The sequence below is a fragment of the Malus domestica genome, chromosome 14, assembly GCF_042453785.1.
Source record: "Malus domestica chromosome 14, GDT2T_hap1".
Classification (NCBI taxonomy): Eukaryota; Viridiplantae; Streptophyta; class Magnoliopsida; order Rosales; family Rosaceae; genus Malus; species Malus domestica.
In genome coordinates this window covers 7,632,979-7,658,455 of record NC_091674.1, presented here as the reverse complement: position 1 = coordinate 7,658,455, position 25,477 = coordinate 7,632,979, and the positions used below count along the sequence as shown (strand labels likewise).

The following is a 25,477-nucleotide window of genomic DNA, read 5'->3' as shown; positions in this document are numbered from 1 at the left end:
AGGATAAGATTGGGAATGAGGATATCCGAGGTAAAGTAGGAGTAGCCAAAATTGAAGGAAATATGAGAGAAAATCGGTTCCGGTGGTTTGGACATGTGCAAAGAAGGCCTACTGACGCTCCGGTTCGAAAATGTGACTACGGAACAGAGGTTCAGGGCCGAAGGGGTAGAGGAAGACCTAGGAAAACTTTGGAAGAGACCCTAAGAAAATACTTGAGTACTTGGATCTAACGGAGGACATGACACAAAAACGAGCGCAATGGTGTTCTAGGATTCATATAGCCGACCCCACTTAGTGGGAAAAGGCTTTGTTGTTGTTGTTGTTGTTGTTTTGGGGACCTCTTCCGCTAATGATGCTGATAGGCGTTCTGGCCACCAAGGTTTGGTTAACCCCCAATGTAAACATTGCTGGATTCGATCTTTTTAATTGAAACAATCATGTCATGTAGGCTCCTACAAATTAGGCTAGTACCAGAGAAATGCTGGGTTTAATAACAACTCTTTTGCTTGACCTCTCAATCCATGGAACCCTAATCTTGGTGGAGGCTTTCTCTGAATAGATTTATAAAGAATAATATGTATGTTGTTGTTTTTAATAAAACATTTTTTTAATAAACTAATTAGACATAAAGAAAATTAAGTGGTCGATCTAGTGTGTAAATTGCACTCTACAGTACTAGCTGGAATCATGTTATGCCTTGTCCATTAATTTGCTTTTTCGGGTTTTGTTTTTATGTTTGTCTTTATTTAATGATGAACTTCTATGTAACTTAAGTCTTTTGGCTATCACATTTGTGAAATTTGTGTCTTAAATGTCTCTTATCTAATGGATTTTATTGCTAAAGTATTTTGGTGATCTTTCAAACGATTTTTGGTGATGACAACTAGCAACTGTACACATACTATGCATGTGATTATAAATTTTGACAATAAATTTACAAAAAAGAGAGAGAAAACATAAATAGATTTGATTGCTAAAGTATTTTGGAGATGACCTTCAAATGATTTTTGCTCACTGAAGAAGTTATCGGTGACCTTCAAACCATTTTTTATCGCTAAAGCATTTTCGAGGAAGAGCATGCTCATCTTCCTAACGTTCCTCTCTAGCATCACCCATTGATTCTTTAAATGTTTGGGGTGGTGGGTAGGCTGGTATTTCTGCCAGTGACACAGAGGAACTGGTACAATCTTTTGACTTCAATTTTATACTTCCTTTTATCCATCTTAAACTGAAATTCAATTAATTGGTTATGAGAAACATATGTTTTCCTTGCTTTTTTAGTAGAGCATGTCAAATTTTTTTTCTTTCAAAACTTGTGTACTTATTCCCAGATTAATACAAGGTACAAGCCTTTATCAATAACAAGATGATAATAATTTGTTTACGGGCCACGAAAAGGATCCACTTCTTTTTTTCTTCTATAAAATCTGTGTCCCAAGTTCATTTTAACAGTCAACTTGAATCATGGAGCATATCACTTCAAGTTAACGACTGTTGAAAACTAGTCAATTCGAGTTAAACGAAGTATTTCAAAATTCCAGGTTCAGAAATATTTTTATTCTTCTCTGTAAGAAGGTATTTGTAGAGAACAAAATACAAGCCTAACTGAGCAAGTCAACCAAATAAAGAAATTAGAGCAAAGGAATTAGCTACATTTCTGGAACACAAAATCAAATTCCCATGAAAATAAAACTTTCCCTTTTATAATTTCCAACAAGTCGAACAAAGAAAATAAAACTTGCGATAAAGTGACCACAACCATGAGTCAAATTGAGAACTCCGAATTTTACAAATTCTAGAATAATCTCATTCACTGTCTGAACTGCAATCGTCAGGAATATCTTCGAAGAAATTCTCAAAAAGACTTGAATCCTTCAACAACGCATCAACATCCGGAATTGGACCTTCAACGTGATATCTAAAAATCCAAGGCTTCTTTTCTTTTGTATTCTTAATCTCTTCCACCTTATTTTCTTTTGTGCAGGTCATATCATCCAAAGCATGAGTCTCCAATGGATTTGTAGGCAAGTCATCTTTCATGATGTTAGTTTTTCTTCTTTGGCCTCTAACATGGGGTGTCTGTATTTTGGTCGACCTTCGCTTCCGACTTACATTTTGTGGCAAATAATCAGTCAGAGATTTAACTTCTTTCTCGGTATTATTCTTGTTTTTGTAGGAACTGATCATTTCAGCCCTTCCTCTTCCGCAATAATTATTCATCTACAAGAGAGTGTTTATAAAAGATCAAATTAGTACAAAATAAGATAATACTAAATTAGATCAAATTACCTAAGTGTTATCCTTTTTACGTGGGCACAACAGTAGTGCAATTAATCTTTAGTAGTGCTATCCGCCCACCCATTTTTACCTCTCACGCACCTCTCTTTATTTCCGGCTGTTGGGTCAAATGGATTAAAAAAGATCTAAAGATAAAAGTTAACAAGAGTATGTAAGATAAAAAAAGAGTGTGAATAGCACTACCCTTAATTTTATATCTTACCTTTTTGCTCTGTATGAAGTTTAGGGTGAGAATTAAGGAAAGGAGAAGGAAAAATGAGGTGGCAGACGAAAGGATTGAGCAACTTTAAAAGGTTAGTGGGTTAAAAGAGTATTTAAGTTTTTTTTCTTTTCAAATTTTTTTTCGTAGCCCCCATCCGCCCTCGCACGGGAGGGGTGGAGTTTAAAAAAAAAGATGAATGTGAAAATATGATTAACATGTAGAAATTGAAACACTCCTAAAAGGCAATGAAACCTACGTTTACCGTTACAGTCAACATTTTATGTTCGAATTTCATCTCCTCCAAAAGCGCTTGTATTTAAACAAAACATCCAATATGGAAAATGTAATTTATCTCAGGATTAAGAATTTAGTTGCTCATAATTACTGCACTACCTTTCATGTTTGAAAATTGCATAAAATGCAATAGATATTAACTCTCTACAAGAAAATCAAGGAAAAAAGTTTTTTGCATACAACGAAGACAAACAAAAATGCAAAGACAAGAAAATACACACCTCGATCGGTGGTCCTCGTCAACGAGAAAAGCGAAGGAAGAAATTTGCAACCTCTTTGTTTTAGAAACCTCTTATGCCGACATCAGAAAACCCTTTCTTGTGGTCTGTTTTATAAAAGAATGGAGTATGTCCTTCCTAGTGTTGGATTTGGGTACCATTTCAAAGTTCGTCTTGCACAAGTGATTAATACAAATCCTGCTAGATATAGTAATCACTAATTGGTATTTAATAAAAATAAATGGGATGGATAAAGATGTAAATCCAACTAGCAATAAGTAAATATGTTTTGTGATGTGATAATTGGTTACTATTAAGTAAAAAATAAAAACGCAGGGTATGACAAATAATTTGTTATTAATGTGAAACAATAATTGTGGGTTAAATAGAAAGAACTATCCAATTTTTAGAGGTGATTTCAAATTGATGTCAGTATTCACCATCTGAAGTAGCTAGAATCGTCAGGAATCTCTTCAAAGTACTTCTGGTAAAGTCTTGGATCAACATCTGAATATGGATCTGAAATTTCCCACGAAATTTTCCAAGGGTTCTTGGTCTGTTGGGAACCGGTGCTCTGACTTTCTTTGGGTGTTGAAACCACTTCCTCATCACTTGCCGGAATCACAGTTTCATCTCCTCTCTTGACCCTTTGAGCCTCTTCCACTGAAACCTCACAACCCTTTTCTTCTTTGGTGTAGAAATCACTTCTGCTTTCGCTCTCGGGTGCAGAAATCACTTCCTTGTCACTTCCCGGAATCACTTTTTGATATCTTTTCTTGACCCTTCGAGACTCCTCCGCCGAAACCTCACAACCCTTGCCTTCTTTGGTGTATAAGTTGCTTCCGCTTTCGCTCTCAGGTGCAGAAATCACTTCCTTTTCACTTCCCAGAATTACATTTCCATCCCTTTTCTTGACCCTTTGAACCTCTACCCTTGAAACCTCAAAATCCTTTTCTTCCCTGGTGTAGAAATCGCTTCCGCTTTCGCTCTCGGATGCAGAAACCACATATTCTTTAGCTTTTTTTGTACAAGCAGTAGTCCCCCTTGTTGTGCCGGTATTCTTGAAACTATACAAGTCCCTCAGGAGAGGAATTGGACCCGGAATTTCAAACAAAGGCTTTACATGACCATCAATCTGCTCCGTCTTGGTGTTTTCGATTTGCTTTGGTTTGGAATTTTCGGTTTCCTTTGTTTCATCTCCAGTAGCTTCTTGATCAAGATTAATCTTTTCTGCTGTATCTGCAGTAGCTTCTTGATCTTACTGCCCCGTTCCATCAGTTTGATCATGATCTTGATCAGCATCCGAAGCAGCATTAGATTGATCATCTGGACTGGTTTCTTCACCCGCATTCTCTGGCATTACTGAAAGAGACCAAACACTCTGAAAATAAAGAATGGATGCGAGAGAGAGGGAGGCAAATTTGGGTTTAGCCTTTGGGCGTATGCGTATATCTAGAGAGAGTGACAGATAAGAGGGAGAGAGGTAGGCTGGTATTTCTGTTAGTGACGGTTACAGAGGAAGTGGGAACAATCTTTTGACTGAACTTCAATTGGTTGCGACTTTTGGGACCTCCCGCTTTTTAGTACGGTTGTCAGGAATTTTTTTATTAAAAATTATTATTAGCATTCAAAAAATCTTATTTTATATTCCAAATTTTCTATAATTAAAAAGAAATTCACTTATAATATGATTTTTTTAGTGTTAATAACAGTTCCTTTTTTATTTTTGATAAAATAAGAATAGTATTAGTGAAGTGTCAATTTGTAAATCTTGTAAAATGTCACATGTCTATTGAGAAATGAATATCTTGTTGATGACCTGACTCGCTTGAATTGATCTTACAATTTGGGTTCAGTATTTTTAGATCAAGCTCGTTCATTGTGTTGACATCTCTCTAGTTATTGATATAGCAGGAGTTGCTTGGCCTAATGACATGTTATGCCCCTTTGTTAACAAAAAAAATGCCAACTTGGTTAATTGGAATTGTTATGTAAAGTAAGGGTGGACATAAATACCGGAGGAACGAAACCGAACTCGGACTGAATTGGAAAAAAAATCGATTGGTTTGATTTTTTTGGCGAATTATGATACGGGACAAAGAACCGAACCGGAATTAAGTTAAACAGTTCGGTCTCAGTTCTGGGTTTGGTACCAAATCGATTTTTGTATTTAGAATTTGATAACCACACGGCTGACTTTAATGAGTGGTAGCTGAGTCCATACATGGACTCTACCGTACCTGTTCACTCTTTTCCCTCTCTCATTTTCGAGTGCATCGAACTCTCTCCCACACATTCCTCTCAATCTTTTCACTTTTCCCTCTTCCAAGAATTACAAACCCTAAAATCTAACTACTTAGATTACTTCTCTCTTAGGTCAATTACATTTTTTGAATTATGTTATTGCTTAAACGCATAATACATTAAATGGTGATTAATAATAAACATTGCCCTTTCATTAAGTTAAATAAGAGTTTAACAAAATTCTATTAAAGAGATGATACAAATGACGGTACAAATAAGTGATAGTATTACTCTTTTAAATGCTATTACATTAAAACAAGTATCCCAAACCCTATTATGTATGGTAGTAAATTGTAGCTATGGTCCCTGAACTTTAATCAAATTGGAGCAATGGTCCCTCAACTAAAAATCCATTACCATTGGTCCTTCAACTTATCAAAACATGCAGCTATGGTCCCTCAACTAAAAATCCATTACATTTGGTCCCTCAACTTTAATTCAACTGGAGAAGTGGTCCCTTAACTTTAACCCAATTGTAGCAATGGTCCTTCCAACATAACTCGTTTTGACAAAAATTTTTAGGTAGTTGATGAAAAGGACCATAATTACACATTTTGATGAGTTGAGGGATCCTAATTATATAAATGGTTATTCCAACATAACATATTTTGACAAAATTTTGAAGAAATTGATGAAAAGGACTATAGCTACACATTTTGATAAGTTGAGGGACCAATGGTAATGGATTTTTAGTTGAGGGATCATTGCTCCAATTTGATTAAAGTTCAGGGACCATTGCTACAATTTACTCTATTTCTGGTCAACCCGACCCGTTAGCTACCTAGCTAGTTAGCTACCTTCTCACGACATCTGCAATTAAAACAATAAATAAATAACTAACACGAAACAAAAATATTAAGTGAACTTAAGGAGCCACTACACTTATGACCATATTAATTAATTTAGATTTGATTAATCATCGTTAGATGAGTTTGATTTATTTAACTACTACAAACACTTAAAAATATAAACTCATTTTACAATACTAAAGGATTGTGAGTAAAAATACACACATAAATAACCAACTTTAATATAAATACATATACCGTGTAAGCATATGGCTGGTGACGTCCTCCTGCCCCTACTCTTGTGACCTTCCCAAGCCTCAGCAACCTGCATGAACACAGTATCTTCAATCAACCATTCTTGCATAACACATTCCGAGAGAGAGAGAGAGAGAGAGAGAGAGAGAGCAAGAGAGAGAGGGGCAATGCTAACTTTCTTAGTGCTTTGCTGGTGTCGGGATTGTCACCTAACTCCGTACGTATCTTGACTTCAGGGAGACAGCCGCCGCGAGACAAGAGATTCAGGATGGCTTCGGCTTTCTTGTCCATAACCAAACACCTCACCCGCCTCCGCTTCATCGAAGCCTTCCAAAGATCACCTCGACATTCATCGTATGAGCTTGAATCTCATCCTTTGAGACATCCCTGGTGGCGAGGAGAAGCAGAGCCAAAGTAGCTGTGCGTTCGCTTGGAGAGGGGAACGGAGCCATAGGTTGCTTCTTTCTGCCTCACTCTGGCTCTCTTTCTGTATGTGTGTGTGTGTATTTATCCATGTGTTATATTGTGGACTATACAACAGGAAGGAGATTCCATGATTCAATAGAAAATGGATATTTTAATCATTACCAACTTGATCTTCTTGCCATTGGCAACAAACATGCATGAACCATTTATAATAAAAACAAAATGAAATGAAATTATTCACAAATAGTGTGTGTGGGCATTTACTAGTACGTATATATCAAATCAAATGTCCAAAATAACATACGCGTGTGTATATATATATATATATATATATATGTATCTATGTTTAGATGACGGGATTTGAACTCACGCCATAGTGCAAGGGTAACACTCTTCTCCACCACTGTGGTAGATGACCATTTGTTACATTTGTTTTTTTATACATTAAATTAAAGTGCATTCCCTAAATCCTCCACCAAATAAGAGATTTTTGAGTGTGACTGGAACACTGGGTCGTACATCATGTGTTACTATACAAATGATGTGATTTGTGTGTTAAAAAATTAATAACTTAAAAAAATAAAAATTTTGCCACTTATATAAAAACAAGTGGTGTATCTCCCCTGTTCCGGTCACAATGAAAATTTTCTCATTTGGTGGAGGATTTATGGAATGTACTTTAATTTAATGTATAAAAAACAAATGTAACAAGTGGTCATCTATCACAATAGTAGAGATAAGTGTTGCCGTTGCATCATAACATGGGTTCGAACCCTATAAGCTTCCTAATTTAATATATATATATATATATATATATATATATATATATTCTTTCTCTCTGTCTCAACAATACATCCCAAGTGTGGGCGCGAATCAAAAGTGTGGAATCCCGACCCTTTGTCCTTGTCCAGATGATGAACGCCTATTAGCTTCCAAAAATTAAGTCTTCTTGTGATAATGTGAAATGTTTACTGGGGATTTGTGCCTTGATGAATAGATTAATAAAAAGAAGGCAACATTCCTAAGATTTTTGTCTAATTTCTAGTCAAAGTGATAGTTGTTGGAGCTTTTGCTTTTTAGGATTTCTGTGTAGGCATTATTTAAATTCATCTTATTTTCATAATTTTTATGCAGGGTTGGTAAAAGCTGGCAATATTTCTATCCTATGGATACAAAGATGGATCATTTTGTTTTGCTTCCACGTGGCCACTTCAATACCTAAAAGGCATCAAGCTTCATTTTGATCTGTCTCAACATTGCATTAACTCACCTTTTTATACTTAGACTGGTTGTCCCACTGGGTTTACCATTGCAAGGTTGGGGAGACTATCTCCTTATATGCACCCTTAATCTGTGACTCACGTATGCATTGCATGTGCCAAACAAGATTGACAACACCAACATCATCTCCTAATCATGACGATCCTAATGTGACTACTTCTTAAGTTGTAAAGTCAAATGAGACTATTGTGAATCGTACTTTATAACTTATGTGGTTGTGTAAACTTAGATTTTTTTAGTATTAATAACAGTTCCCTTTTTTATTTTTGATAAAATAGGAATAGTATTAGTGAAGTGTCAATTTGTAAATCTTGTAAAATGTCACACGTCTATTGAGAAATGAATATCTTGTTGATGACCTGACTCGCTTGAATTGATCTTACAATTTGGGTTCAGTATTTTTAGATCAAGCTCGTTCATTGTGTTGACATCTTTCTAGTTATTGATATAGCAGGAGTTGCTTGGCCTAATGACATGTTATGCCCCTTTGTTAACAAAAAAAATGTCAACTTGGTTAATTGGAATTGGTATGTAAAGTAAGGGTGGACAAAAATACCGGAGGAACGAAACCGAACTCGGACTGAATTGGAAAAAAAATCGATTGGTTCAATTTTTTTGGCGAATTATGATACGGGACAAAGAACCGAACCGGAATTAAGTTAAACATTTCGGTCTCAGTTCTAGGTTTGGTACCAAATCGATTTTTGTATTTAGAATTTGACAACCACACGGCTGGCTTTAATGAGTGGTAGCTGAGTCCATACATGGACTCTACCGTACCTGTTCACTCTTTTCTCTCTCTGATTCTCGAGTGCATTGAACTCTCTCCCACACATTCCTCTCAATCTCTTCTCTTTTCCCTCTTCCTAGAATTACAAACCTTAAAATCTAACTTACTTAGATCACTTCTCTCTTAGGTCAATTACATTTTTTGAATTCTGTTATTGCTTAAACGCATAATACATTAAATCGTGATTAATAATAAACATTGCCCCTTCATTAAGTTAAATAAGAGTTTAACAAAATTATATTAAAGAAATGATACAAATGACGGTACAAATAAGTGATAAATGTAGCATTACTCTTTCAATGCTGTTACATCAAAACAAGTATCCCAAACCCTATTATTTCTGGTCAACCCGACCCATTAGCTACCTAGCTAGTTAGCTACCTTCTCACGACATCTGCAATTAAAACAATAAATAAATAACTAACATGAAACAAAAATATTAAGTGAACTTAAGCAGCCACTATACTTATGACCATATTAATTAATTTAGATTTGATTAATCATTGTTAGATGAGTTTGATTCATTTAACTACTACAAAAACTTAAAAATATAAACTCGTTTTACAATACTAAAGGATTGTGAGTAAAAATACACACATAAATAACCAACTTTAATATAAATACATATACCGTGTAAGCATATGGCTGGTGACGTCCTCCTGCCCCTACTCTTGTGACCTTCCCAAGCCTCAGCAACCTGCATGAACACAGTATCTTCAATCAACCATTCTTGCATAACACATTCCGAGAGAGAGAGAGAGAGAGAGCAAGAGAGAGAGGGGCAATGCTAACTTTCTTAATGCTTTGCTGGTGTCGGGATTGTCACCCAACTCCGTACGTATCTTGACTTCAGGGAGACAGCCGCCGCGAGACAAGAGATTCAGGATGGCTTCGGCTTTCTTGTCCATAACCAAACACCTCACCCGCCTCCGCTTCATCGAAGCCTTCCAAACCGTTTCAATCTTGATACCTTTCCATCCAGTTTTGGACATGAACAGTCGTTTGCTTCGGCTTCGCCTGCTGGAACACTAATTAAGAAAATAATGATTAATTAAAATCAGATTAACTAATCAATATAAATTATCATCTACAAAAAAACACAAAGTGCAAATTACAAAATTGGAAGAAAATCGAAGCTCTAAGTAAAATGATGAGAAAAATCTACTAAACAACAAATCGATTTGAAAACGGCAATCGAAGAGAAAAATCTAACAAAACCAACAAATCGATTATGCACACATTCAAAGGTTACAGCTGACTACCAAACAGCACGTAAAAATTCGAAAATGAACGAGAGAGAAGCTCGATCACCTCGACATTCATCGTATGAGCTTGAATCTCATCCTTTGAGACATCCCTGGTGGCGAGGAGAAGCAGAGCCAAAGTAGCTGTGCGTTCGCTTGGAGAGGGGAACGGAGCCATAGGTTGCTTCTTTCTGCCTCACTCTGGCTCTCTTTCTGTATGTGTGTGTGTGTGTGTATTTATCCATGTGTTATATTGTGGACTATACAACAGGAAGGAGATTCCATGATTCAATAGAAAATGGATATTTTAATCATTACCAACTTGATCTTCTTGCCATTGGCAACAAACATGCATGAACCATTTATAATAAAAACAAAATGAAATGAAATTATTCACAAATAGTGTGTGTGGGCATTTACTAGTACGTATATATCAAATCAAATGTCCAAAATAACATACGCATATATATATATATATATATATATATATATATATGTATATGTATCTATGTTTAGCTGACGGGATTTGAACTCACGCCATAGTGCAAGGGTAACACTTTTCTTCATCACTGTGGTAGATGACCATTTGTTACATTTGTTTTTTTATACATTAAATTAATGTGCATTCCCTAAATCCTCCACCAAATGAGAGATTTTTTAGTGTGACTGGAACACGAGGTCGTACATCATGTGTTACAATACAAATGATGTGATTTGTGTGTTAAAAAATTAATAACTTAAAAAATAAAAAAATTCGCCACTTATATAAAAACAAGTGGTGTACCTCCCCTGTTTCGATTACAATGAAAATTTTCTCATTTGGTGGAGGATTTATGGAATGTACTTTAATTTAATGTATAAAAAAACAAATGTAACAAGTGGTCATCTATCACAGTAGTAGAGATGAGTGTTGCCGTTGCATCATAACATGAGTTCGAACCCCATAAGCTCCCTAATTTAATATATATATATATATATATATATATATATATATGTATATATATTCTTTCTCTCTGTCTGAACAATACATCCCAAGTGTGGGCGCGAATCAAAAGTGTGGGATCCTGGGCGCGAATCAAAAGTGTGGGATCCCGACCCTTTGTCCTTGTCCAGATGATGAACGCATATTAGCTTCCAAAAATTATGTTTTCTTGTGATAGGTTGAAAAGTGTATTACGGATTTGTGCCTTTATGAATAGATTAATAAAAAGAAGAAGGCAACATTCCTAAGATTTTTGTCTAATTTCTAGTCAAAGTGATAGTTGCTGGAGCTTTTGCTTTTTAGGAATTCATGTGTAGGCATTATTTAAATTCATCTTATTTTCATAATTTTTATGCAGGGTTGGTAAAAGCTTTCTATCCTATGGATACAAAGATGGACCATTTTGTTTTGCTTCCACGTGGCCACTTCAATACCTAAAAGGCATCAAGCTTCATTTTGATCTGTCTCAACCAAAGTATTAAATATCGGTAATATCGGAAATATTGGTAGTTCGAAAATACGGAAATATCGATGGAAATATCGGGATAATATCAATATCGATAAAAATTACATGGAAACCACGGAAATTGTAAGAAAAACTTGGAAATTTTTATTGAAACTTTGCAGGATGTTTATTTAGTCAATTATCTATTAGTTTATCACAAAAAATTGGAAGGAAATGCATTGCATGATGAATTTAACATTATCAAGTTGATTATATAGCGAGCTGGCAAACATTGTGAGTGTAGAAAATATGTAGTAATTAATGAAAGAAGTTTAAACATACCATAATCATTTATATATAATGAATTAGTACAATATTTTATACTTTATACATTGCATGATATTAACAATTTAATGCTCATTTGTACAACTAAATATATGCAACTCGACAAGATTTAGACATGAGTGAGTGAGAAACAAAAAAAAGAGGGGCACTTAAGATCTAAGAGAGGAATTTTAGGAGAATTTAGACATAGTCATGAAGAAATGAATCACAAAAAGATAGATATGCGAGATTAGAAATGCAACACGTGAGGGATTTGCAAATGACTGCTTAAAATGAGTCATTAACAAATTTCTTTTACATATCTTTGTAATGTTCATGTGATACATTTCTAATTCCTCCTATTTAACTTTGTGCGACAGATTTCTTCTTCATTTGCCTAAAATGCATGCCTTGTAGTTTGGGAGTCTCTCACCCAAACATACATGTAGTATTGGGTGTGGTAACTATTTGTAATAACTTTTTATAGTGGAAACTCAACTTCCTTTAATATGCAAGCATATATGCTCCAGATCCATGAAGAAAACTAAGGTTTCAACCCCAAAATTAATTGGCAATAAGAGTTATGACACAACTCCTAATAAACTTTGTGAGGAATTTCTTAATTAACTCTCCGATTTGAAACTTTTCTTACACACTAATAGAAAATAGCTTTGGTGCTCTTAGTCCCAAGAATCGAGAACGGGAATCAGAGATCTGCTGTGAACACTCCTTGATCACTTTCAATAATTACCAAAAGCTTTCGTTTGAGCTGAATGATAAACTTTCTAGGGGTGTACCTCGGTGGAATCACAGTTTCATTAAATGTTTCTCCCAATCTTTCAATAGTAAAAACCCTTAAAGCATTTCCAGCAACAGAAACTACACCTTCCGAACATTGATCGGATGAAAATGAGGCAGGATATTCAAGGGTCTCATACGATAGGGGTGTTAAGAGAAAATGTCCTTGATGGATATAACCAAGCCAGGGCCGACTTGACAAGCAAAGCATATCCCACATCGGCCGTGCAATAGAACTGAGCAAGCAAACAAGTCTATAAAAGCTAGTTTGCATCCCACATCGACCGTGCAATAGAAGTGAGCAAGCAAACAGGTCTATAAAAGCCACATTCCAAAGCTGACGAAGGCATTCTTTTCTCGGTCTTTTGGCTAAGATCAGATGTGGTATCTGTTCTTGTTAGTTTAATATTTTCAGTATTTTAAGTATTTTTGAAGTATTTCGTGATATTATCGGTAATTTCGTGATATTATCGGTAATATCGCGATATTTTGACGAAAACTTCTTGGATACCTATTAAAATATCAGTAAAGCAAAAAACCGATAATATCGGCGAAATATCGCCGATATTATCGATATTTAAGACCTTGGTCTCAACATTGCATTAACTCACCTTTTTATACTTAGACTGGTTGTCCCACTGGGTTTACCATAGCAGGGTTGGGGAGACTATCTCCTTATATGCACCCTTAATCTGTGACTCACGTATGCATTGCATGTGCCAAACGAGATTGACAACACCAACATCATCTCCTAATCATGACGATCCTAATGTGACTACTTCTTAAGTTGTAAAGTCAAATGGGACTATTGTGAATCGTACTTTATAACTTATGTGGTTGTGTAAACTTAGAATAGTAATCCCAAAAGGATTTGGAAATTAAATTCTCATAGATTTTGTATTACTTGTAAGATAAGAAAAATTATAAATAAAAACATTAGGCATGAGAAATTACACACGCAGATCATGCACACCCTAACAGCGGTCCGATCTGGCAAAAGAACAGAAAAAAACTTACAAAGAGCATCTTGAAGAGAGATGTTAAATTTTAGGTGGAGATGTCATTGTGCATATTTTAGATAAAAAAATCTTTCCAACCGAAAAATTATTTATTCTTCATTTGTAAGTAAGAGTTCTTAAGTTCGATTTTCGCCAAAGACGAATTTGAACCACATTATTCCTAACTTATTGTGAAGCTAAGACCATAAATATGCCAAATATGATTAAAAGACACTGAAGTGTTCTCCAATGGATATGCCATATATGATGTGGTATGTGATTCATTTGACTCCTTGCTTTCTAGCATCAATTTTTTACAGCAAACAAATGATGAGTCAAATATATTTAATTTAATTTTTAATATATAGGTTTCATTAACAACCAATAGAATAAAAACTAAAACTAATTTTGATTATTTTTAATAGTTAATGTAACTCTAGACCTAATAAAATAATAAAATAAATATTTGACACATCCATTAAAAAAATAGATAATTTAACACTTGTATTCAATTTACTACATCAGCCATCAAATAAAATTTTGACATACTATATTTGACATCTAGGGGTGGGTTCGGTACGGTTACCGTACCAAAACCCTTGTACCAATTACCGTACCAAACTTTCGGTTTGGTAAAATCTATTACCATTACCATACCAACTTTCGGTATACCGAAGTTCGGTATTGCCAAAAATTCATGGTATGGCAATGGTAATTGCCATTTTGTTTTGGGACAAAATTTGTTTTTGTTTTTTTAACCCAATTCAAGGGCAAAACATTTTTTTTTTGTACCTTTATCTCATACATTATAGATTAAATTCATCATTCACAATTCACACACATAATAATTCAAATGATGCATCAAGATTCATCATGAAAATTAAGCTTACAATCCAAATAGAAGTTACGAACCAAAACAAATAGAAGTTAACAATCCAAATAGAAATTAAAGTTTCAAACCAAATGAAAATTGGAAGTAAACTTCAAAAAGGAGAATTCATTGATCAATTATTCAAACTTGAGATGTTGAAGCTTTTGGAGGAGGCATTGAACTTGTAGAAGATTGAGTTTGTGTCAAGCCTACATTACAAACAAAGAAAACATATTAATTAGTAGCAAGAAGAATTAAAGTTGAAAACCATTTAATAACAAATTTATTGAAAAAATTAAAGCATATCTTTCTTGTTTTCTCTTCTTCCATTTCCTTGTAAAATTGAAGCATATCTTTCGTTGATTCCTTGTAGAAGTTTACTTCGTCTGACCTAAGTCAACCACTAGTACGCACTAGTGCCTCTATTATTTTAGGAGTCAAGGATACCCTAAAAGGGTCCACAACCCTCCTCCTTAGGCTAAATGCATTTTCACTAGCAACAATAGAAGTGGGGGTTACAAAGATATTTTGGCTATTTGTGAAAGAATTAGGAACTCTTTTTGTTTGATTTCCACAATTTCAAGAGATCAAAGTCAACAACAACAATGCTAATATAAGTAGGGTTTTATTTTCAAATTATTGGAATATTATAAATATGTGTTATATAATTATCTATTATATAATTTATAAATGATATATTATATTGTATTTTCGGTATGATACGGTAATACCGTGGTAATGGTATCCATTACCAATACCGTACCATGAAATTTCGGTACAGTACAATACCGTACCATTACCGATTGGTACAAAACATTTGGCACAAAATCGGTATGGTACGGTTGGCACGACAATTTGGCAAAAAAATCCACCCTATTGACATCAGGTATCAAATTTATTTTTAATTAATTTTAATGGTGGATTCTTAAACCCTCTCTTAAACCCTCTCTCTCTCTCTCTCAAATCAAACGTTCCTCTCTCCTCTTCTTCCTCTGCCGCCGGCCTTCTTATTCCTTCACAGTTCGCCGCAGTCGGCATGGCTTCCTCAGAGGTCTCTCTCTCTCTCTCTCTCTCTCTCTCTCTCTCTCTCTCTCTCTCAAATACGTGTGTAAACGTATTACATTCGAATTTTGATTCAGTGGGTCGTGGTGTTTCTGCGTTGAGTATAATGGGAAAGCTTAATTCTTCTGTAATTTATCTGAAAATCCGACCTTTAATCGCAGGTTCCGATGGCGTCAACGGAGGCGATTAAGTTTGCTTTCTTAACTGACGAGGAGGTGCGACAGCACAGCTTTCTGAGGGTTACCGACCCATCTCTCCTTACTCAATTATGAAACCCCGTGGCCGGTGGGCTATACGATAAGGCACTGGGCCCAATTGATGACAAACCCTGCGAAAGGTAACACCAATTTTCGTGCCAGTCTTTGCATTCTTTTCGTGTTCGTTTGTTAGCTTCATTGTTTGGATTTATACTCTGTAAACACATAATTCAAATGGGAGTGCGTTTTATCTTGTAATTTTAGTTTTCACCAAGTATGTAAAGAGGGAATAAGGAATGAGGAACGGAGAAGGACGATGGGACACGGTGGGAGGAATGGGGGGAGAAATGAAGGAGATTATATGAAATAAAAACTTGAAAGTGAAAACAACTTAAAATTGTTTTCAGTTTTTGGTTTTTAGTTTTCATTTTGACATTTTGTGTGTCACTCCGTAGACATTCCTTTAACATTTCTTCCACCGTCATTCCTTCACCATTCGTCATTTATCCCATATTCTTTCCTGGTATCACTGTACAAAAAACTAAAAACTAAAAGCTGAAATAGTTATCAAGCGGCCCTTAAGTAGTTGATTTTTGGTTGGTGAGTTTGTCATAGTTAAAAGAGCTCCTGATGTTTTGACTTACAGTTGATTGATTTAGCCCTTCACTTCTATGCAGTTGGGGAACATGTGGTGAGAAGTCACGTAATTGCCTGGGTCATTGTGGTCATATTGACCTCGCTTTGCCAGTTTATAATCCCTTGCTGTACAATACTCTGTACAATCCTCTACAAAGAATGTGTTTCTTCTGCTACCATTTTCGGACAGTCCGAACACAAGTAATTGAACTTTGATTAAATAGAATTAGTTTCTTGAGGCCATAGTCTTTTGTGCCGTTCCTTAATTTCATTGCATTCAGAAGTTTATACTGGGACCATTTCTGCTCTAATTTCCCCATTCTCTTCTGTGCTATTTTTGATTGATTAAGGTTGAGAAAGCTGTTTCCCAATTAAAACTCATAATGGAAGGTGACGTTGTTGGGGCTAAAATGTTAGATTCTGACTCCTAGTGAATACTCAGACTGCAATGAGGGAGATAGTCACAGTGACAAGCATGCAAAGCAGCAAGGATGGACTTCTCTTCAGTTTACAGATCTAATGTCTGTTTTTGACAAGGCTTTGCCTAAACAAGGGAAGGACTGCAACAACTGCCAGGCAAAGAATCCCAAAATCAGCAAACCTACTTTTGAATGGTTTCAAATGGTATGATTTTCCATCCTTAGTGCTTGAAGCTGCTAGAGGAGTTATGAATTATCTACTAGCATCTGCTTAAATAGTTTTTTAACTGAGAAGCATGCTTATTTTCTGTCAACTTTTAAACTCATGGTCGAAAAGTGGTATATAAAAAATATACTTATAATTTTTGTTTTGTGAGTCTTATCAGTCACTTTTCCAAAGTTTAATGATTGCCTTACGAACTTTTCTCAACACACAAAATTGTCAATACTGGTGGAATGGAAAGTGGAACAAAATTTTTGGCTTATAGTAAATTATGCTTTTTGTCTACCCCATTCAGCATAAGATAAAATTGTGTCAACCAAGTCTATGCGAGACTGATATATTTTTTTCCCATAATGTTTGCAAATTTAGGTTTATAGTCTTATCCCTAGGCAGCAATGTCCTTGGAAATATCTCTCTTAGGTTATTGTTCTTCATTTTTTTTCAGTTGTCTTTGTGGTAGGGAAGGGTTTTGGAAGACTTGTGGTATGGTGACTGATATTTGTGTTCTCTTTCTTATTGATTATCCATACTTCTAGTATTTTCCATTACTCCCTTGTACCCTTATCTCTTAGAGCTTAACATGGGTGGAATTCGAATGGTATGGGATTTTCAGATCTTGGCATGGATAGTTTTGGATTAATTATGCATCGTTGAATCTAGTTAGGCTCATCAAACATGTATTCATGCTTTTGGAGTTGCTCTTTTTTTTTTTCTCTGTTCTTTTCTTGTAATTCACATTTTCAGCTAACTTGATGTTAGAAAATCTAGTTGGCTTGGTTTCAAGCCCTCTAAGGCCGTCCATAGTAGGCCGGAAAAGTGTGTGTGATACCAATATACTAAACTCATAGGAATCACACTTCTATAGTGGGCCGGAAAATTTGAGTGTGATACCAATTTATTGAACTCATGAGTTCAATATGTTAGACTTATGAATTCAATATATCATACTCATGAGTGTGGTATTAATATATTGAACTCACACTAGTGTAGGAGGAAGGAAAAGGGTTCTTTGGTGCTAAGTCAATGTGATGTATTGAAATTGTTTTGGTTTGTTTGGATGGAGAGAAATAGGAGATTTCTTAAAGGCCTAAGTTGGAAGATGTAGAGAGAGTTTGTTTTTGGGATTCTTCAGGGGCTTCAGTTTCTTTAAATTTTAAGAACTGGTGCTATTTATTTATTCTAATAGGGATGCCGTTAATTAGTTTTGTCCTTTTGTTTTGTTTCTGTTGGGTCCTGTTTTGCTGTTTCTTTTGCTGGGTCTGGGGTTCACCCTGTTAGGATTTTGGCTCGTCAAATATGTCCTAGTTGGTTTAGGATTGTTTTAGGAGAGCTAGAGGTATACCGATTCTTGTCCTACAGGGATTAGGAAGGAATTTCAGTTTCCTTATTCAATTTAGGTTTGGATTTCTAGAAGTCTATTTGGATTTGGATAAGTGTAATTTCCTAATCCACTTAGAAATAGGAATTCAATTAGCTTTGGGACATGTAAGCCAACCCTATGTCTATAAATAGGGTGCGGCAAGGCTGATTTTTTAAGAGAAAAAGAAAACAGCTAGACAGCTAAGAGTTTTGAGATTAGTTCTAGGGTTTGCAAAAGTTCTGTAATCTCTATTATTAATCAAAGGAGCAGTGATTTCTCTACCTAGAGAAATCACAACTGGACGTAGGCAAAAGTTCTGCCGAACCAGTATAATTCTTGTGTGTTTCTAAGTTTTCTAATATTTGCTAGTTTAGTCTATTGCCGTTGGTTACATTAAAGAACAAGGTCTAGTGTGCAGGTTTTTTCAACACACCCTGCCCCCTGTGTTGTACGTCTTTCTCTTTTTAATGAATTTTGAGTTTTTATACAGCAACAACAACAAAACCTTTTCCCACTAAGTGGGGTCGGCTATATGAATCCTAGAACGCCATTGCGCTCGGTTCTGTGTCATGTTTAGATCCAAATACTCTTAAGTCTTTTCTTAGGGTCTTACTCTAAGTCTTTTCTTGAGTTTTTATAAATAAAGAAAATAAGATTGTATTGTTATTATGCTTCTTGTTATTTTCCTTTGTTTTCTTTTCATCAATTACAAACACATTTTCATTGGCTTATAATGTGGCGTAAAATATAGACTCTATATATATATATTGATTACCAAATTGCCGATCTATTTATCTCTTTGTCTTAAAACACATGGACAGGTCTATACTATATATTATAATTTACACATTTCTCATCCTTGTATTGTATTTATCACTAGCTTTCTCCTTTGTGGGCCGGTGATGTAGAGTGGCACTGAAAATGCAAGAGAAAATGTTATCAGAGGGTGCAACCTAGTGGGACCCTTAACTGGTCAAGATGAAGGGGATGAGGATGAGGATGAAAATGTTGACAACAATGATACAAAAAATCACAAAGGAGAACGGAGCAAAGTGCCAAGTGAGTTCCTTAATCAGACAATTTCCTTGTCGGGAGATCTATTACCGAAACAGGTCCATGCCAGTGTTGGCATGACAATGACACTATGATAAATGAGAATATTAACCTATAATTGCTGTCATTGACCAAAGTCTATGCTATGTGGACATTCAAAATAAACCTTATTCTTATTAGGAAGGTAGAGCTTCACAATCTCTAATTTCTTTCAGGTTCAAGACATCATAAAGCTTTTGTGGGAAAATGAAGCTGAGTTCTGCTCTTTTATTGGTGATATCCAATGCCAAGGAATTGGAAGAAAAGCAGGTCACTCTATGTTTTTTTAGAGACTGTACTTGCGCCACCAATCAAATTTCGTCCTCCATCCAGGGATGGTGATTCTGTACGTATATTAGGGACACCATCACTCTTTCTAAACTTATATGTTTCATTAAAACTATATCTCACGTTGGGAAGTTGTCTTGCTTAAGAGTTAAAAGATCTTTGGGCCTCTCCATGATTGACAATTGGTTTCGATTTAATCTTTGTGATTGTAAGGTCCTTTGGTAACTATATGGTAATCCAGTTGAAGAGGCAGTTTTGTAGGTTTCGATTGATAGACTTCCCAATCTTAAGGTCAAAATTGATTTGCTCTTTGAAGCAACTTTGTTGAATGTTTTGCCTTTATTTTTAAGTTGTTTTTTTTTTTCCTTCAACCCTCCATTGGCGTTCTTGGTTTGTGCGCCACATACTATATTGTCATTGTGCATTTATGAACCTTTTCTTAGGAAAGCTTCTTCTTTTCTTTTTAAGTTAAAAATAATAGAATTATGGAAATCCTTTAGAGAAAATAGTACTGCAAGTCAGCAATACAACGATTTATGTCCCACCACCTTCTCTGAATTCTATCTGTTTGGTTATGTTTTCACATTTTAGGTGATGGAGCATCCTCAAACCGTTTTATTAAGTAAGGTGGTGCAGGCAAATAATTCTTTGCAAGAGTCTGTTGTTACCAAGTCCGACCCCTCAAAGACAATTCGGCAGTGGAGGGATCTTCAAGAGTACAAAAATGTTATGTACAATAGCAAAACTGCTACTGGTTAGTGAATGTTTTATTTTTCAAGTTCTCTGTTAAATGTTTTACTATTTTAGTTCTAGAGTTTCCTATTTCATTTTTTTTACTATGTAACTTCACTGCTTGCTATTTGTTGGTTTTCATTTATTAATTTTTATGTTCAAACTTAATATTTTAATCTTTTGGTGGTCCAACATGCAGTTTAAGTGTAAAAACAGAACCGTAGGGGAACCTTCAACTCAGATTTCTTGATTTTAATGGAGAGTCAGTAGGGGAACCTTCAACTCAGATGACGTAAGTTTCATGTCATTTTGAATTCTGCTCATTGGTTAAGGGTTAATTACTCCAATGCCTACATAGTATTTGTTTCGGTTCTGTATCTAGAGTGAATGTTACATAGGCTTAATAACTATTTCACCCTGAAAGTTGTGGTGACGCCCCTAAAAGTCACTTTGGGTCACTTTACCCCTGAGCTCACATTTTGCTTAAAACAATGCTGTTTGGAGTCTATTGGTAGGAGCCTCTTTTAGCATTAGCTAGATTTTCCCTTCTACATTGGTTTTTGTCTCATTGATGTGGCAGTCACTTCCTCTTTAATCCTATTTTCTCAGCAATAATCTGTTTTTTCAAAAAAAAACAAAACAAAACAAAACAAAAAGAAATTCTTTATTTATATTTAGTTTTATTGTACAACGAAATGAGTCTAGTTATGTGCTTTATTTATGAACCATGATTTTATTAATTTTGATAAGTATCTTTTGCTTATTGTTTTCAGACTGAATACTTTCCATCTTGCCGAAAGAGGTGAAATGAATGTGACCCTAGGAATCCCTCGTCTTCAAGAGATTTTAATGACTGCTGCAAATGAGAGTAAGACTCCGGTTATGACATGTCCATTGCAAAAAGGGAGATCAAAGTGAGTCCTTAATTCGTTCTGATGAACGACTTTTGCTTTTTATTTTTAAATTTTAAATTATATTTTTTTCATAGTTTATTGTCATTGATCTTGAAGTAAACTTTTCCAACATTACAGATTGATTCTTATAAATTTCAAAGGGATTGCCACAAGCTATGTAAAAGCTTGTTTTTACTAAAAGCTCTTATTCATAGTTAAAGTGAGGGTAGGTTATGGGAAGGCTTCATTCTATCTCAACCAAGGTTCTAAAAGGCGCTTGGTGCTAGTCAGGCAGCGGGTAGGCTTAGCGCCTCAGGTACTAGGCGGAACTAGGCGGATGCTAGGCAGTTGTTACTGTTATTAGCACTCCAAAAATATCAATTTACAATCCTCGCAAGTGTATTTTTCTTTCTAATTATAGAAAGTTAAGAGCACAAAATGAGATTTTTGGAGTGCCAATAACAATTCTCATAAATTTATTATATATTATATAGATACGTGTCTACGTAAGAAAATACATAATTGTATTACAAAACATAAATTGCAAAATAGAATGATATATAAATTATAAAGTACTAGAACATATTGAGACATGGGAACAAACATTTAATGATTGTTCATCCAAGTATAACAGGTCTCTTACAATTTATCGAAACCATGAAATGCAAAATGGAAGTTATCTATTTTTTATCTAAGTGAGAATCGTTACCCTAAGCCATTTTCTTAAATAAAAAAAAATTAGCAAAAAATTCAGAACCACCCAACCCGCCTAGACCCACCTAGGCCCGCCTATCTTGCGGGCTAGGTGGACACCTAAGTGGGTCTAGTGGGATCCTATGCGAGTCTAGGTGCCCTTTTCTTATATTTTAAACGTCTAAGGATTAATTGCAGTGGTGGCTAGCGCCTAGCGCCTAGGAGACCCTAGGCGGGGACTTTTAGAACACTGCTCTCAACTCCAATGCAACTTTTATCGCAAAGCTACAGTTGGTGATACGTAGTTATACTCATATATGAACCTACTTTATTTTGCTTCAGTTGAATATTAAAATATGCATCTCATTCTTTGTTCTATAAAAGTTGCTTGCACTTGAAAAAGTCAAAATTAACCTTTATTTTGTAGACAATGGATTATTGGAAGAGGGTTTCTGGGAGAAAAATAAAAGAAGGTAGTTGTCCTTGCGGGGAAAAGGCTTGCCTATGATTAAGGAGGTGCCCGGAAAATGGTGTTTATTGATGGGAGAAAAAAAAAACTTTTAATTTGTTCTCATTAGAAGAGCTTATGTAATTGAATTTCTCAGTGTTTATTGTTGCTGAACCCCGCTGTGATTGTGTTATCCAATTGTTGAACTTTAATGATTTACATGTCTTCTTGCTTTTTGTCACTTGGAAACGTTTATAGACAGTACGGCGACCATGTGTTGTATTTATGGACTTTGAACCACTGTATTGTTATGTGCAGGGAGGAAGCTCAGCATCTAGCTGATAAGCTGAAGAAGATCACTGTGGCAGACTTAGTAGAGAGTATGGAAGTTACTTTGTTGCCATATGTCCTTCAGGGTCTTGAAACTTGCCGTATTTATAAACTTAAATGAAACTCCACATACTTGAACATCTTCAAAACATCGTTCAAGATATATCAGAAGATTGGGAGGAAATCCTGGAGGTTGTGTTAGGGTGCTGGAAGACGCCATACAAAGTCATGTGCTCTTGCTTTCTAAAATTAGGGGTATAAAAATAGTCATTGATACACCACAAAAGGGGTCAAATGAGACGGATGAAAATATTTCTAAAGGCAGACATCAACATCAGGAAGAAGACGACGACAATGATGGTGCAGATGATGGTGAAGGGGCTTAAGGATTTTGGTCTGGATGCACAGAAGCGAAAGCTGCAAGCTTTTGATGAGATGGACTATGAAGATGGATGTGAAGTTGAGGTGAGAGATGGAGATCTGACAGATGGAGATGAAGTTGAGAATGATGAGGAGAATGATATTGAAAATGGTAAGGATGATGCACTTGGGGTTGTACATGTTATCGATGAAAAGTCTGAAAGTCCTTTAGAAGAAGCTGGGGACCTGCCTAAGCCCAAGTCAGAGGAGAAGAAGAACAAATCAGGAGCCACAATTAAAAAGGAGGTCAGAGCACAGTTAGTAAGAAAAGAGACTGACAGGTCAATATTTGTGTCAGCGAACGGGTTCCACTTTGAGGTCCATTTTAAATTTACAGATGAACCTCATATTTTGCTGGCTCAGGTACGTTCAATTTTACTCTTCCTCTAAATTTCATTAGAAAACTTGCCTACATAACACACTCAGCCGTCACCACTTATTGCCATTACCTAATGTGGGATTGTTCCATCAACATAAACATTGCCCTAATAAAGTTATCGAAATTTTAAAAGAGCGTGTTCAAAATTGCGTCAACTTATGAGTAAAATTATGATTTGATGTGGCGTTCGGAGTCCCTATTTAGTTTATTGTTATACATTCTCTCTTTCAGCCCTGTGTTGAAAACTGTTTGAATTATGTTATGTAGATTGCTCAGCGGACAGCCCAGAAGGTTTGTATGCAAAGATCTGGCAATGTAGCTGACTGTAAACAAATTACTTGTGACGAAAATCAAGTCCTCTTATACGGAAAGGATCCTGAGAATAAACAAAGCTATTCATCCAAGGAAAAGAAGGAGATGGCAGCTCTGCAGACCACTGGAGTGGATTTCCGTACATTTTGGAAATTGCAAGATGTTCTTGATGTCAGGTATTTATATTCCAATAACATACATGCTATGCTGAAACACTTACGGAGTAGAAGCCGCCAGGGAAACTATCATCAGAGAAATTGTGAATGTTTTCAAGTCTTACGGGATATCCGTCAACATTGGGCACCTTACGCTCATAGCTGACTACATGACTCATACGGGTGGTTATCGTCCAATGAATAGATTTGGAGGCATCGCAGAGTCGATATCTCCGTTTAAGAAAATGTCTTTTGAGACGGCGGCAAAGTTCATTGTGGAAGCAGCATACCATGGACAGACGGATGACTTGGAAACCCCGTCCGCTAGGATCTGTCTTGGATTGCCAGTCAAGGTGGGTACTGGATGTTTTGATTTGATGCAGAAGATAAAGGTTTAGCGTAGCTCTTTTGTTATTTGACGTCTTTCTTCCGAACGTACTTTCCCATTTTTGGTGTAGTGGAAACAACAATCTTGGTTTTGTAGGTTTACTTTGGTTTCGATTTCGTCCGTATAGTTTCAATTGTCGAAATAATTGAAATCAAATTGACGACATATCGGTCATATCAAAGACACAATCATGATATAACGAGGATGTGCTGAAAATGGATCCGTTCACCCACCAAATGTTAATAATGGATCAAAGTTTTCATCATTTCTCAAAACATTTTTTTCGAATTTTTGAAAATAATTTTCTGTAAGGCTCAAAAACTTATTTGGTATGAGATTTAAAATTGTTTTTAAATCTGAAAACTTAAATTGAACAAAAAGATCCAAAGAGGGGTTGCAGGAGAGGGAGAAAGAGGAGGAAAGAAAGAAAAAGAGGATCAAGGGTGAGATAAACAAGAGAGAGAATCGAAGGAGAGAGAGAGAGAGAGATAAGAAAATAGAGAGGAGATAGAAGAAAAGAGATTTTCGAAGTGAGAAGGGAGGAGAGAAAAAGGAAAAGAGTGAGCTTAAAGTTTAAAAACTCTGAAACCCACTTTTGGTGGTTTTAGAGAATAGGCTATTTCTTTAAGTAAGTTTTGAGTTCAATTTTCCAAAATAATCCTACCAAACGAATTTTAAAAGCCTAAAACTTAAAAAATATTATTAAGTTTAAAAAGTTAATTTCAAGTAGAGTACCAAATATATTCTAAATTTTTTTAACATCACAGCTTTTGAAAATTAAATATTATTTTTGAATTCGTTGGACATCAAAGTTTTCAGCTTTGTGATTGGGAACAGTTTGGTTCTTATATTTCATTCGTCCGACAATCAAATTAACTTTTCGCTTACATGAACGTTAGGCTGATATCTCGTCCTTTACATAAAATTAGCCT

The 25,477-nt window shown here is 35.5% G+C and overlaps 1 protein-coding gene, 1 long non-coding RNA gene, 1 other non-coding gene and 1 pseudogene across 3 annotated transcripts; 3 read left to right on the top strand and 1 right to left on the bottom strand.

Annotated features, from left to right (window-relative positions):
- Positions 1–9,241: 9,241 nt before the first annotated feature.
- LOC114820879 (uncharacterized) lies at positions 9,242–10,278 on the bottom strand. Its single transcript, XM_029092199.2, has 4 exons — positions 10,168–10,278; positions 9,649–9,884; positions 9,487–9,553; positions 9,242–9,250 (listed from the first exon to the last, which is right to left on the bottom strand). Exons 1-4 carry the CDS (start codon positions 10,276–10,278, stop codon positions 9,242–9,244), a joined length of 423 nt encoding a protein of 140 aa, XP_028948032.2.
- A 2,720-nt stretch (positions 10,279–12,998) lies between these two features.
- On the top strand, positions 12,999–13,193 carry LOC114821248 (U2 spliceosomal RNA). Its single transcript, XR_003768695.2, has one exon. It is a non-coding gene; the product is annotated as a U2 spliceosomal RNA (small nuclear RNA).
- A 2,261-nt stretch (positions 13,194–15,454) lies between these two features.
- LOC139187586 (uncharacterized) lies at positions 15,455–16,627 on the top strand. Its single transcript, XR_011575518.1, has 3 exons — positions 15,455–15,569; positions 15,742–15,917; positions 16,455–16,627. It is a non-coding gene; the product is annotated as an uncharacterized lncRNA (long non-coding RNA).
- Positions 16,628–19,314: 2,687 nt separating this feature from the next.
- On the top strand, positions 19,315–24,646 carry LOC103400225 (DNA-directed RNA polymerase I subunit 1-like; annotated as a pseudogene).
- The last annotated feature ends 831 nt before the right edge of the window (positions 24,647–25,477 follow it).